This window comes from Gigantopelta aegis, chromosome 9 (genome assembly GCF_016097555.1).
Source record: "Gigantopelta aegis isolate Gae_Host chromosome 9, Gae_host_genome, whole genome shotgun sequence".
NCBI lineage: Eukaryota > Metazoa > Mollusca > Gastropoda > Neomphalida > Peltospiridae > Gigantopelta > Gigantopelta aegis.
In genome coordinates, this window is record NC_054707.1 from 64,554,416 (window position 1) to 64,570,547 (window position 16,132).

Below are 16,132 nucleotides of genomic sequence, written 5' to 3' on the forward strand. Positions count from 1 at the left end.
ATCAGAGATTTCAGTATCAAAGTTCGAAGTTCACCGAAAAAATTAATATTCACAAAAGCAGTAAAAGCAGTTGCGGCTTTGATTGGCAGTAATATGCGACATTGATTATTTGTGCAAATATTATCTATTCCCAATAAATTAATACATGTTTTCTTAGTATAAAGTTTTTATACAGTATACACTGTATGTGGGAATCAGTACAGGTTACGATTTTTGTAAAAAAAATAAAATAATAATAATTAAAAAATAATAATAAAAAATAAAAAATTAAAGTGCGTAAGAAAAAAATGTTCTTCAAAAACATATACACTGTAATTAAAATAAATTATAAAATAAAACCCTTTTACCATTTTGCACTCAATTAGGTACCTGTAATTTACACCAAAGAAGAAACTGATGGATATTTATACACACGCACAAACGCACGCACACACACACACACACTCACGCGTGATAAAAAAAAAAAGTTGAGATAAATGTCTAAACGTTACATAAGCAAACCGGTTTCAGAGGTGTAGTGGTTACGCCATCGGACTCAATCCCGGTAGGTATTGGGTTGGTATCTCGGTAATGGAATCCTATCCGGAATGAGTTTTAACAGCTCACTTGGGGATGTTTAAGACCATTAAACCGACTTCTGTCTCACTAGGCACCAACATCTAACCATTAATCCATGTCCGGGACACACTAAATGGCTGAGATGTGTTCCAGGGACAGCATGTTTGAACCTTTTTGGGTTATAAGTACAAACACCAAGTTAAATGAAATGACTGAACATAAACTCAAACATTGGTACATTTAACTGTAAATACATATATATATATTGTGTGCTGTATAAGTATAATTAACATACATATGCTGAACATGCACATATATCAAACGTGTATACGCACGTAAGAAGGAAGGAATGTTTTTATTTAATGACGCACTAAACACATTTTAATTACGAATATATGGCGTCGGAATGTACACATGTAATAAGGTAATATACTTACAAAAACGTATTAGCAATTAGTTTTGGAATGAGGCCTGGGCGCCATTGTGTCAAAGCAATTTTAATATCATGTGCCGGTGAGGTTAATGGGGGTCATTCGATGGTGATAATGCCAACCAAATTCAACGGGCACTAGGAGTAACAGTGAACTAATATTCCAATATGTACTCCATTAATTACAATCATAAATATAAACATAAGTGTATGTCTGGAGAAAGACACTGGGGGCGGGACTGATATATAGAATGAAGATGCCTCTAAAATGCAATGGCTGTGATATAGTATATGTATAGCAATACAAATTTACAATTTTCAAAAAATACTAATTTTGGTCCCAGTTATGACGCGAAGATTTTTTCAAGAGTTTTCGTCTTGCCTTTTCATTTTTAACTGTTCCTACCCAGTAATCTATACAACTCTTGAGCACTTGACCATTTAGAGTTTTTCGTTTAAATGCTTCATCCAGAATGAAATCCACGAACGGAGCCTGGTAGTGTTCGTATCCGAGCTCGCCCAGTGACTTGAGAATGCGTGTAATACGCGTGTAGTTGTGGAATGTCCTGGAAAAGAAATTTTGTAATCACAAAGATGGTGGCAATGCTATATTTAGCCACACATTATTCGGGGAAACCCCCTTTGTAGTCCAGTGTAAGACTTTTCAAAATTATTCTTCTAGAGTTAATTATGGAAAAATTATGCGTGGAATCAATTAATTTGTAGTTATTTATTACAAATAAATGTGAAAATAACGAAATATTGTAGTTTCAACTTTGACATTACACCTTTAAGCAAAATATATCATTGTTCTCACATCGGTATATAACACGAACTCTGATTGGCTAATTAAATTTTGTTCGTGATATATTATATATCCATTCACACAATACACTAATGTGACTGCCATGTTTTTCAACTTTTGAACATTTTATGTTGAAATTTAACCATAATAAACTGCTGAAATAATATTTCGTGGGGTGGGTTAGGGTGAGGGTACGAAATACACTTGAACAAATATTTTATATTTTCAAAGATGTGTGTGGAAAAGAGCATATAAAAATCCCTTGCTACTAATGAAAATATAGCGAGTTTCCTTTGACTAGTAAGTATATGTTACAAACCATATGTTTCATATCCAATGCGATGACTAATAAAACCAAAGTACTCCAGTGGTATCGTTACATAAAACAAACCATTACATTTTAAAAGAAAACCCAAACTGGTAAAATTTAAATGTCTTGATCTATAAATACATGGGGTTTTTTTTCAACAAAATGTTTACATGATTTACATTATTAAAGCTACAATCCCTCTACCATGTAAACTGTGAAGACAACTTCGCTACAGTTTTAATCAAATGCATTTAATGTATTTTTGCTATCAACATAATCTTTTATGGGCAACTCAAGTTTCCTGAACATTTTAACAAGGCAACTCCTGAATTGAAAATTTGACATTTCATTCGCGCGATTCACGTGTACGCATATGAACACTCAACACAATTCATTAAGGGCCAATACAGTTTTTTTGTTATTTCTTTGCTCGTGTCATAATTTAGTAAGTTTTGATCACAGATAACTTCTAAACATTCTGTGACCAGGAAACTCGCAATAAATCTTGCACACGGTCGGGTGTTTTTTCCTTTGCATTTATGAAAATTACCGAAATGTGTATTCGGTTACCATTTCTTACACGTTGGTTCGTAACGATAATTATAAACGAAAGAAACTGTCTTCTTTTTTTCTTTTTGTTTTAACCAAATTTAAAGACAAATGCAAAATATATACTAGTATATACTGACCCTTATTTAATTTTGTTGACTATACATGCATAGACCTACAAACAAAACATAATCCCTTTCTAATGAATTCTATTTTGAAAATTTAATATTAAACCTGCTATCGATGTTCTCCATTAACGTTATTAGTTGTTAATATAGGTCTAACTGTGGCATTATATTGGCATATCATGTCAAGCATTTTCATCATCAAAGTATCAAAAGATTTTATTCAATAAAGCCTTAGATTAGTATACTATAACATGTCAAGCAGAAATTGACATTACAATAAATTGACTTAAAACACGAATACGCTATATGAGGTTTTCTCTTCAATCAATTCAATAGTGGGTGTGGTTTACTCAAGGTTTTAAACTGGACCATGCAGGCTGTGGATTTGTGTTATCATTCGGTGTTGGAATGTTATTAAATGTCCATTCATTATGTAACAAAACTGTGTTTTATTTTATTGGTGCTAAATTTCTGTTTCATGTAGAACCTGAGCGAGTGCTGCCAAGAGTCATATTAAACTTGCAATCTATAACCCAAGTACTATATACGTCTTACAGTTTATTCGATCTGTCGAGAAGACGCAATCTGGTAAACACCAGGTCTTATCATATCTTTACTTATTATCGTGTTTATATCCAATTAAGGTTCAAGCAGACTGTCTTAGGCACACAACCCAACTATCTAGGCAGTCTGTCCATGTCAGTGAGTTAGTGGTTAGTGAGAGAGAAGTCGGTGTACAGGTCTTTCACCTACCCATCGCGTCGTTAAATATCATTCTGGGAACGAGCCGGTACCGGGCTGCGAACCCAGTACCTACCAGCGTTATGTCCGATGGCTTAACCATGACACCACCGAGGTCGGTTTAAACTGTAATCTTGCTCGTGGGTGACAAGGGATCCGGTTAAAAGGATTACTGCTATCCACTGTATGCTGGGTGGGCGGGCTTGCAGACATAAACAGTTTTACTCCCTAGCATTCCACACAAGCCTTCTCATACACCTTTGGTGACAAGGCGAGATTGTAGCTCATTAGTAAAGCACTCGACTGAGGTGTGATGGATCGCAAGATCGATTCCTCCCGGTGGGCCTTTCTGGCATTTATCGTGTTCGAGCCAGTGCTCCTCGTCGGATACATCACATGTAATGGCATGTGCATTCCTGCATATATGGGAAAGTCCATATAAAAGATCACTTGCTACCACTGTGTAGGCCCATTAAGAAGACGTCCACGTTTTTTATATCACCAGCTAGGAGAATCAATAAAATCAAACTGAAAACAGTTATCCGATTTCAGCTCCTTTTTGTGTAAAATGGTTTTAATACTAAACTGGAATATATGCCATTTTTTTTAACGGATCAAACGAAATGGACAAGTGCTACGTGTACTTATTTATATACTGTATTGAAACTTGAATGTACACCATGTTTATATATAGCATGTAAATTTGAAACTGAGTAAAATAGATGTGCTGTGGGCTGGAGGCCTTAAAGTTGAATAAATAAAAAAACTAATAAAAATAAGTCCAAGTTTTTGACAGTGGGTTTTCTCTCTCACTGTCTAACCTAAGTAATTGACATAGCCATAATTTATGTTAGACATCAAATAGAGTTTTAGTGTGCTGAGGTGCCGTTATACACACACACTTTCTTTTACGTTATTAGGTGAAAAGAATTGAACTTGTTGTTGCAGTGTTCAAGTCGATCAAACTGATTAATGGTTTTACACAGCTGCCTGTTTGTCAGTGGTTTTGTCAAGTTTGATGAGTTTATGCGCTAACTATTGATTTCCAGATAACTCTAGCCAAGGAAACCTTTTGAAACTTTTATTTGAGGAAGTTGATCATTTATTCAAACAGGTTGTGTGATATGGAACATTTTTGTACAAAGGATCAAACGTACAACTACATATTGATGTCGATTACATACATTCTCAAAATAGTTACACTTTTATACAAGACTATCACTTGAACACCTGTAAAAAGGTTTAGCATGATTACAAAATCAAACAGGTGTACACACTCCAAAAAGTAAAAGCAACCAAAGCACATGATCACAAAAGATATTATGATCATAATATTTATCAAAACATATTGCTAATAACCACAATGCATTTGGATGCAATTGTTTATTTGAAAGGATGACCACGAGAGGCATGTTAAAGTTAAAGTTACCCAGATTGGTAAACTCACTAAACTACCCTCTACTGCAGAATAGTAATTTTCATACAAGATGGGTCAACTCCTATTACAAATGGTAACTTTGATGCAGTGACGATAAACCCTTATAACACAAGGTAAATAAATAACCTTGGCGAACTACGTGTGCCTTTCATAAGACAATGGTAACTTTGATGCAGTGACGATAAACCCTTATAACACAAGCTAAATAAATAACCTTGGCGAACTACGTGTGCCTTTCATAAGACAATGGTAACGTTGATGCAGTGACGATAAATCCTTATAACACAAGCTAAATAAATAACCTTGGCGAACTACGTGTGCCTTTCATAAGACAATGGTAACGTTGATGCAGTGACGATAAACCCTTATAACACAAGCTAAATAAATAACCTTGGCGAACTACGTGTGCCCTTCATAAGACAATGATAACGTTGATGCAAGCTTGCGGGGACCATTCTGTTAAGTATCGCGTCCTGATTCTTTACGCAAGTTTCAGAGATCGCTACACAATTATAACACATTAAAGGGACATTCCCGAGTGTACTGCATTGTCAGATGTTTCCGAATAATAAAATATTTCTACGATTAAACTTACATATTAAATATATTTTCTTAATATTTGTAAGAAGCCCAAACTGGATTTTGTCTTGAAATAATTTCGTACGTAAGGAAAAAAATCTTTTTTTTTAGGAAATAAAATGAAATTTAACCTAGTGCAAATATTAGAACGATCAGAAACACGTTTAATATACAGCCACTAATATTTTATGCAGAAAAATATATTTGATATGCAATTACAGTCGTCAAAAAGTCTCATAACATCTTAAAAATTGCAGCAAACTCAGGAATGTCCCTTTAAACAGTAATGGCTACTTAGCTGTTTTAGCGCACGCCTGTCATGGGCACAGGTGCCTTCCAGGACAGGAAAGGGTCGGGGTGGGTGGGAGAAGGGACCGCCTGCACTGGCAGGTGCAAGAGAGCACCAGCAGCCCGACCGGAATCGGTAACAGGTGAGGGCTGTTTAGCAGCTACCCGTCTTTACTTACAGTTTCCAGGGGGCGGGATTTAGCTCAGTGGGTAGAGTTTGTTTGTTTGTTTCTTTAACGACACCACCGGAGCACAATGACCAATTAATCATCGACTATCGGATGTCAAACATTTGGTAATTCTTACTCGTAGTCATCAGAGGAAACCCGTTCTTTTATATGCACTTTCCCACAGACAGGAAAGCACCAGTGGGTAGAGCGCTTGCATACTGTGTTCAGGTCGGTTTTGTCCCCGTCCCATCCAGTTCCCTATGACTTGCAAGTCAAAGACCATGGTACGTGCTGTTCTGTTTGTGGAAAATATCATATAAAAGACCCTTTTCTGTTAATGTAGCAGGTTTTCTCTGAAGACTACATGTCAAAATTACCAGTTATTTGACATCTGATAGTCGACGATTAATTAATATCAACGTGGTCTAGTGGTACATTGTGTTATGGACAAGACTTTTAAATGACTATGACAAACGAAACACCAGACAATCACCAGCGAGCTGTAGAGAACACCCAGTTATTGAAAATAGCCTTGATCACGTGGTAATAACTTGTTAACTATCCTGGCGGGATTTAGCTCAGTTGGTTCAGTACTCACTTGAGATGGTTGCATCGCAGGATCGAACCACATCGGTGGATCCATTCAACTGATGGGGGTTTTCTCGTTCCAACGGGTCAACTGCCGTGGTATGTGCTATCCTGTCTGTGGGAAATTGCTTTAAAAGATTCCTTGCTGCCTTAGGAAAAAATTGTTTGTTCGGATGACTACGTGTCAAAATTACCAAATGTTTGACATCCAATAGCCGATGATTAATTAATTAATCAATGTGCTTTAGTGGTGTCGTTAAACAAAACAAACGTGTGCTAACTATCCTAATGTCTTACGAGTTAAGGTTTTCAAAGCGTTCCTCCCAGTTGTCCGCCCTTGCCAATTTGCCAGTGTGTTTATCGATCAGTTTTATACCAAAGAAGTCCAACATCAATTCATAGGACGTTCGAACTCGCCCGTAGGCTACAGGATCTTCTTTTATTGCCTGGAAACATAACAAGAATAACGGCAGGGACATTTATAATTAGTATTAAGTATTTATGACACCTCATTACCTTTTAAACTATGACTATTTGGTGTCGTATAACACATTAAAGATATGGTTATATCGACACGTGTGTGTGTGTGTGTGTGTGTGAGAGAGAGAGAGAGAGAGAGAGAGAGAGAGAGAGAGAGAGAGAGAGAGAGAGAGAGAGAGAGAGAGAGAGAGAGAGAGAGAGAGAGGGGAGAGAGAGAGATATATAGAGAGAGAGAAAGAGGGGAGGGAGGGAGGGAGGAGAGACATACAGACAGAGATAGAGGGAGTGGGGACGCTACATCTACCAAACATAAAAAGGGACAGTACGGTATAATAATTATACGAGTATTTACATATCGTTCCATTGACTGGTACTAATTAAACACCTAGAAACTCCAACCAGAACCCGAACGATTACCTGAATTTCGTGCAACTGCAACTCTTGTGCGTGCCAATTTGACGCACTCTCTCGGATAGGAAATAACCTGAAACAATTGTATATTTGTGTACAACTGGAAAGTGTTTGTAAATGCATCGACAAATGCCACTTAATGAATATTAGTAGACGGCAAAACAAAAGTTCCTATAAACAATTATTACTCCACAATCCAGTCTTAAATAGGGGGCAAAATTCATACGTTGTCATTATACACTGTTTAACCAAGGCTGAATTCAGATTTCACATTAAACCGATTGACCAAATTGGGAACCAGTAAAATCGTTCGTCGACGTTAGCGTTGCTTATTGTCGCAGAACGCAAAGCAGAGGCGTGTTCGGGGGGGGGGGGGGGGGGGGGGGGGGGCGAACGCTCAAGAACAGTTCGATTCTAGTTTTATTTCCCTCGTATTCTATCCAAATTACATTCATACAGCATTAGGAGTAAGAAATAAATCCACAGTTAGCGCTCGGGTTTCTGAAATGACCGTCATGATGGCCGAGGTGGTTTAGATTAATAACTGACGCTAGAGGATATCGAATGATGCATTACAAGTACAGACATCAGGTGCATGGTCTATTCTAAATAGTAAAGATATTCTCGAGATTGCAGATTGCAGTACGAGACGCGTGTGTTGGGAGGGGGTGGAGGATTCGGGCCTCAAAACGCCATGCTCAAGCAAATGTTTGGGAGTTTTGCAATATATGTGCCTAGAGAATATAACTCTAACCTCTAGAAACTTCGCTCACCAGAATCTAGACCCCCCCACCTCCCCGCATGGATACGATCCATTCATTGGTTGAGAGAAATGTCTAACAAATAGTGAGGTAAACCAGTAACTGAATACATTACCAATGTATGTAACCCTGGTGTGTTTCTAGCAAAGTGTACTTTCCTTTCCAGTCTGCGTGGATGTTATCAATATAATCACCTGCAAGAATAGATTTGTAAATCTTCATCTCGTACGTTCATTAATATTTTTTAATGAAACCAAAGCACATTTGTTGTGCACGAAACCAGTGAAAGATATCACAAAACTGACAATTGTTTATTACTTTACATGTATATTGTATCATTAAATATATAAACATACATTGTCTGTCTGTCTGTCTATGTCACCAGTATGTTTGTAATTATATATGACGAGTTGCTCCATTGTGTACCTACTAACATCGACAACCAAATACACAGGATCATTTCGTTAGAACTATTACTTGGCGATCTATTACTCTGTACAGGTGTAAACGGAATGCAAGTCCGTAGGAACAGTTGTCTGCCAGACTTAATCTCCTAGGAATGCAGGTCCTAGGTCTAATATACCTAAGAATGCAAGTCCTAGGACCTACGTTCCTGAGGAATACTGGTCTGACTGCCAAGATATCATGTCCGGGCCGGACTTGCATTCCTGGACAATCAATGATGGCGTGGTTTAAACACCCCTCTTCAAAGCAAATTTCTACTTGCCACAGTCTAGACCTCCCTCCTGCTTAACTTACTGAACATTTGCCTGCTTTGTCAATTTTTCTCATTTTCAAACATTAATTTGGTCTAACATATGACATGTCAGACTCTGGGCTCTATGATATCTTAGTCCGAACCAACCATATCATCGATAAAAACGTATGTTAAATGGTTTTCATTAAGGATTATCAATTAATAGAAATATCAATGACTAAGAGTGGGTTTTAATAGCTCAGTAGGTCACTACACCGACTAAAACAAAACAGTAACCCCTGAACAATTATTATACTGTCAATAATATGTACACACAATTTGCAGAGATACTTTTAAACAGACTAACTACTCATGGCACTTTTACACTTGACACTTTTGGTCACAATAGGCATTCAGACTCCCTTTTTTTCTTGTTTTTTCTTCTTCTTCTTTTTTTTTTTTTTTTTTTTTTTGGGGGGGGGGGGGGGGACGTAGCCCAATGGTAAAGCGCTCGCTTGATGCTCGGTCGGTTCCCTGTCGGTGGCCCCATTGGATTATTTCTCGTTCCAGCCAGTGCTCCACATCTGGTGTTATAAGGGCCGTGGTATGTACTATCCTGTTTGTGGGATGGTGCAAATAAAAGATTCCTTGCTGCTAATCGAAAAGAGTAGCTCATGAAGTGGCGAAAGCGGGTTTCCTCTCTCTAACTCGTCTCTTATGCTTATGATGGTCAAAACTACAATAAGACAGTCAGTGATAACTAATTTAAAGTGTCTTGGTGCTATTTGTAATTGTTCATCTATAAAAAGGCAATTTTTCATGCATATTATTCCTGTTATTGTTATATTGTAGTAACTGGTCATTATAGTACTATAAAAAGTTACTAGAACTAAGTACAGTTTTCAAAGTTTTATTTCAGGGATTTTCATGAATCATATATAAGTAATATATCGGAAATAAAATTCCAGCGGACTGTGAATACTAGGATTGAAAGTCCAATGGACTAGGAGTACCAGGAATGAAAGTCTTAAATTCCAAGGAATACACGTCCTACAGACTTAAATTCCTAGGAATACAAGTCCCACAGACTAGGATTCCGAGAAATGGACGTCCACTCGGACAAAGATTAAGAAAATCACAATTAATCGGATTGTGACTTACAGTCAAAATATAAACTTATAAAACATATTATTAAAAATTATGTTGGTGTATATAGAAATTGCCTTTTGCTGTTCGCAAAATGTTAAGGTTTTTTTTTAGTTACCAGTTTTTATATATTTTTTAAAAATCTAAAATTTGGGCTCCATATTGGGTTTTTTATTTATATGTCTTCTTGTTGAACACATGAACATATAGCCTACTTTATATCTGTAGTTGTATTTGACATGGAGATTTGAACCCACAATAATCTTAGAAGAATCGTATACTTATCCATCACACTACGAGGGAACGCTACCAAAAACAAAACAAAAAATCTCGTGTCTTTCTGGCAGCTCGTACAAATGGCAGAATATAACAAACGGACATCTAATTTGCCGGACTACTACTAGAAGGAATTTAAGTCCGGTAGGAATACAAGTCCTAGGAAATAAAACCCACTTAAAAATAAACCAGGTATGAAAGTCCGGGTAGGACTATGGTTCCTAAGCTATGGAGGTCCGATAGGACTACTGTTCCGTAGGACCTCGGTTCTCACGGACCTGCGTTCCTTTTACACCGGCCTCGGTGGTGTCGTGGTTAAGACATCGGACATAAGGCTGGTAGGTACAGGGTTTGCAGACCGGCTCCCACCCAGAGCGAGTTTTAACGACTCAGTGGGCAGGTGTAAGACCACGACACCCTCTTCTCACTAACCATTAACATTTAACCCACTGTCCTGGACAGACAGCCCAGATAGCCGAGTTGTGTACCCAGGATAGCGTGCTTGAACCTTAATTGGATATAAGCACGAAAATAAATTGAAATGAAATGAAATTACTGTGTGATTACCACCTGAAGCGTCGAGAGCTAAGACCAGTCGAAAACACCCGCGCTTTGCTCGGCTGGCAATTAATTCTTCTTTAAAACCGGCCTCAGTGGCGTCGTGGTTAGGCCATCGGTCTACAGGCTGGTAGGTACTGGGTTCGGATCCCAGTCGAGGCATGGGATTTTTAATCCAGATACCGACTCCAAACCTTGAGTGAGTGTTCCGCGAGGCTCAGTGGGTAGGTGTAAACCACTTGCACCGACCAGTGATCCATAACTGGTTCAACAAACGTCATGGTTTCTGCTGTCCTGCCTGTGGGAAGCGCAAATTAAAGATCCCTTGCTGTCTGTCGTAAAAGAGTAGCCTATGTGGCGACAGCGGGTTTCCTCTAAAAAAAACAATGTCAGAACGACCATATGTTTGACGTCCAATAGCCGATGATAAGATAAAAAGATCAATGTGCTCTAGTGGCGTCGTTATATAAAACAAACTTTACTTTTTTCTTCTTTGAAATAGGCCTACTGCAGGCAAGTATAGCTTGATGACTCCGATCCACACACGTCCAGTTTTGGAAGAGCAATATCTATTAAATCTTAATGGTGGGGGCCAAAACAAAATAAATAATAATAATAATGATAATAATAATTTGAGAGATTTGAAGTTTGAGTTTTCGAGGTCTGTTATTACGATATTGCGTCTGTTATTACGATATAAGCATTTCGACTGGGACTGTTGCTTCAATTTGAGATATCTAAGTTTTCGAGGTATCTAAGTTTGAGTTATCGAGGTTTGGTTGTATATACATACTCAAAGTTATAATATTGGAAATGACACAATAAAAGACAAACTGACCGTCAGGAATTGACTTCATCTTATTTTGATAAAATATTATATTCTTGTCAGCTTTTTTGACATCACACTTTCCCTGTAAAATAAAACAAACACAAAAGACAAACAAATAAAACAAGTAAAAGTATACATTGTGGATAAGAAATGACTATTAAGTTATGCAAAATATTTTGAAAATGTACAAATCCTCTTACCCACGTGTACACAATCAAAGCTAAAGTCCATGTGTGATTTCTTTAACGACACCACCAGAGCACATTGACTTTTAATCATCAGCTATTGGATGTCAAATAGTTGGTAATTTTGACGTATTATAGTCTTAGAGAGGAAACCCGCTGTATTATTTCATTAGTAGAAAGGGATTTTTATATGCACGATCCCACAGACAAGATAGCACATGCCACGGCCTTTGATATACCAGTCGTGGTGCACTGGCTGGAACGAAAAATAGCAAAATGGGTCCACCAACGGGAATCGATCCCAGACCGACCGCGCATCAGGAGAGCGCTTTACCACTGGGACTCTTTGGTGGTCTGAGTTACAAAACACAGGAATGTGTTTTTTTTCAGCTTTTTATCCGATTTCTCTTTTGTGTGTAAAATAATTTTTTACAAAGTATACGTGGATTTGATCTGAAATGCTAAAACATGGCCTATTACTAGGTATAGTATAAATGTTTCAGCTTTTACAAGATCATTCCAGATTTTATTTTTAAGTGGGTACATACGCATTTTTTTCTAGTTTTGCATAAAATGATTTTAGAGCTACTACAAATATCAGAACGACTAGAAAGTTTATTCACTATAATTCGTGCCCATAAAAGATCCCTTGTTACTAATGGAAAGCAGTAGCGGGTTATAAATTACGAAATGTTTGACATTCCATAACCGATGATTAATAAATCAATGTGCTCTAATGGTGTCGTTAAACAGAACAATTGCTTCGTTGATCATAATAATATTATTCTTGGCAATGGGGGGGCAGGACGTAGCCCAGTGGTAAAACGCTCGCTTGATGCGCGGTCGGTTTGGGATCGATCCCTGTCGGTGGGACCATTTGGCTATTTCTCATTCGAGCTAGTGCGCCATTACTACTATATAAAAGGCTGTGGTATGTGCTATCCTGTCTGTGGGATGGTGCATATAAAAGATCCTTTGCTGCATTAGGAAAAATGTAGCGGGTTTCCTCTGATTACTACGTGTCAGAATTATCAAATATTTGACATCCAATAGCCGATGATTAATTAGAATCAATGTGCTCCAGTGGTATTGTTAAACCAAACAAACTTCTTCTTGGCAATGATATCAAAATGTCTACACTTACTGGGTAGCCCAGTCTATAATCTTCAGTGTCCTCGTCACTCCGTTTTGCATACCGTGGTGGAGATAAAGGAGGTCTTGGGGATTCTCCGCCTACGTCCCTCGCCTGTTGACGAAAATGTGAAAGAATGTGTAGGGACTTAATACAGTTAGTTTTTGGAACGAAATCCATACCGTAGTGGAGATAAAGGAGGTCTTGGGGATTCTCCGCCTTCGTCCCTCGCCTGTTGACGAAAATGTGAAAGAATGTGCAGGGACTTAATACAGTTAGTTTTTGGAACGAAATCCATGCGATCGTTAGATGCGGGAATAGGATGGGGTGAGGTGACGTGGGTTAACATTAATGCAATTGTTCGACAAATACACTAGTCGTCGGTTCCAGCTAGTGATATTCTGATCTGTATTATAGTCCTGTTCAGTTGTTTAGATCCTAAGTTTTGCAAATGTTACGTTTAATTCCTATTCAATACTTGTTTTCTTTACATTTGCATGAAAACAATCCCAAACCCCGACAGGTTTTATATACAATTCATCATCCAAAATGTACGAAGTTGACTTATTTCCATTTTACAAAAATCTCTATATGTTTTGAATGCATGTTCTTTCTCCTGTAAATAACTAACGCTATTTGCATAACAAAAGCATCACTCTATAGTGTGTTTCAAACTAATGTTCTTTTCCACCTTCCTAGCGGAATATATTGGAATATTTGGAAAAATAAGTCAATAAAACAATTCAGGTGCGGATTCAGGCGGGGAGTTTATTTTGCAGAATACACACACAAAAAAAGAAGAAAACTTATCCCATCCACCTGGTTCAAAAGCAACAACGGGTTTTAGGCCCCCGCTATTAAAAAACTTCTGGATCCGTGCCTGCTATTTCATTAATGTAATGTACTGATACAAAAATAAATAAGTTTGGGTGTTATTGGGGATAAAACACTGTAAAGTAACTATTAGATAGGTTGATACATTATGACTGTCCGGTTGTATGTCTAAGAATAATATATAATATTTATTATTTACTAATGCACGGACAGATGTTCAGCTGAAGATCACGTTCCCTTTTAGTGAGGGGGGTTGGGGTGAGGTCATAATCTCGTGATATTCATTGTGACATATTGCACACACACGTGGCGAGAATATTGTATACCCGCGATTGGTTGAGGCGTGGCCCAAGCACTGTTCTCGTAAATTGGATACTTAATGGAGATAGGAGAGTCTCCTGTCTGATATACTCCTACTGGTGTCCTCAAAAATCACTTTCCCAGTTGTAGAAATATATTGATATTTAAAATCGAGGTCGTGAAGATTTCTACGTAATGTTGATATCGATATGTTCATTCCGCATTCCTCCCTCAAAGCCAAATTATTCTTATGTAATGTAGGTAGTCTAATTCGCCCTCTCTATAAAATCGGTATACTCGTCGTCTAATAACATCTTTATCAAAGAAATCGATAAGTTTTCGGTTGACTATAGTGACTTTCTCAAACACTGATTAATGCAATAAGGAACCAGATATAAATGAATGAATAAATTAATGAATGAATAAAGCGAAACGAAACAATTAGTTCCATTGGTTATGGTGTTCGTAATGCATATTAATCAGTTGTATCAGTAAACTAAAATAATTTTCAAAAACTAAAAACCTATGTTCTTTCAAAAATAATTTTTAAAAGTTCGTTTGTCCGTTAATGAACGCAATAAGGAAAATATTAAAAAAGTTATTGTTCTTGCTGGAATTTAAAGTTTAAAATTGTGGTTGCAGATTACAGGAGAATGCTTATTAGTACGTCTAATTATTGTAAAACTTCCTGTCCTGTGGGTTGGGGGTTATGGATTTTTGCACCATCGTTTAATACGGTTCGCCCTCTTAACACACTGAATTGAGTACACATTTCGAAAGCTTATAGTCACGCCGCTGTACTATACACGTTATATACTTCAGATGCGGTAACAGAGCACGGGGTGCCTTTTCAACTGCATTACAATGCTGTGAAAATACTGTGACAGTCATAGTTTTAGTTGTAACAAAAGGCAGAACTGTTGACCATATAGACCTACGTTCATAGTGGAAGTACGAGTTTTATTTAAAATACGTTTGCATTAGGAATCTGTTTATAAGAGATAAAGATCAGACTTTAAAATGTTTCAAGATTAAGCCTTAGTGTGTTTGTGTGTGTGTGTGGGGGGGGGGGGGGGGGGGGGGAAGGGGGTACTCAAGTGAGCAAATTGCGTATAAATAAGTAAAACAATAGTGTATTCTACCGAGTACATTGCGTACATAATTATGTAGTTATGCCAAAGCATAGGACAAGCAACTAAACACTGCCATCTTCTGTAAATTCTACCTTTTGTTCCCGTTTATATTTCGAGATTTTTTTCCCCATCAGGTCCCTCTTTTAAACTGTACGCGTATGTAGTGAATGCCACCATTTACAGGTTCTGCTGAGCGTCACTACAAGGTCACATTGTTCGGACATAACGTCAGCACGGCTATACGTAACCGTGTCTACCTCGTTATATCCATTGTGTCTACGTCACTATGCTATATGTCTTCGGATGTTGTGTTTGTTTGTTTTACTTAACGACACCACTAGAACACACTGATGTATTAATCATCGGCTATTGTATTTCAAACAGTTGGTAATTTTCAACATACAGTCTTACAGTTATACAGTTTGTTTTTGTTTAACGACACAACTGGAGCAGAAGGAAATGGTTTATTTAACGACGCACTCAACACATTTTATTTACAGTTATATGGCGTCGGACATATGATTAAGCAACTTAAGGACCACACAGATACTGAGAGGAAACCCGCTGTCGCCATTTCATGGGTATCGGCTATTGGATGTCTAACATTTGGTAATTCTGAAACAGTCATCAGAGGAAATCCGCTACATTTTTTCTAATGCAACAAGGGATCTTTTATATATATGCACCATCCCACAGACAGGACAGCACATACCACGGTCATTGGTATACCAGTCGTGGTGCACTGGTTGTAACGAGAGTTACCCAATGAGCCCACCGACTGGGATCGAACCTAAACCAACTGTGAT

The 16,132-nt window shown here is 37.6% G+C and overlaps 1 protein-coding gene across 1 annotated transcript; it reads right to left on the reverse strand.

Annotated features, from left to right (window-relative positions):
- Positions 1-797: 797 nt before the first annotated feature.
- Positions 798-15,589, reverse strand: LOC121382184 (opioid growth factor receptor-like protein 1). The gene is made up of 7 exons (XM_041511707.1): positions 15,419-15,589; positions 13,072-13,173; positions 11,752-11,824; positions 8,352-8,430; positions 7,482-7,548; positions 6,882-7,030; positions 798-1,554 (listed from the first exon to the last, which is right to left on the reverse strand). The coding sequence occupies exons 1-7, from the start codon at positions 15,455-15,457 to the stop codon at positions 1,317-1,319; spliced, it is 747 nt and encodes a 248-aa protein (XP_041367641.1). The 5' UTR covers positions 15,458-15,589; the 3' UTR covers positions 798-1,316.
- Positions 15,590-16,132: the final 543 nt, after the last annotated feature.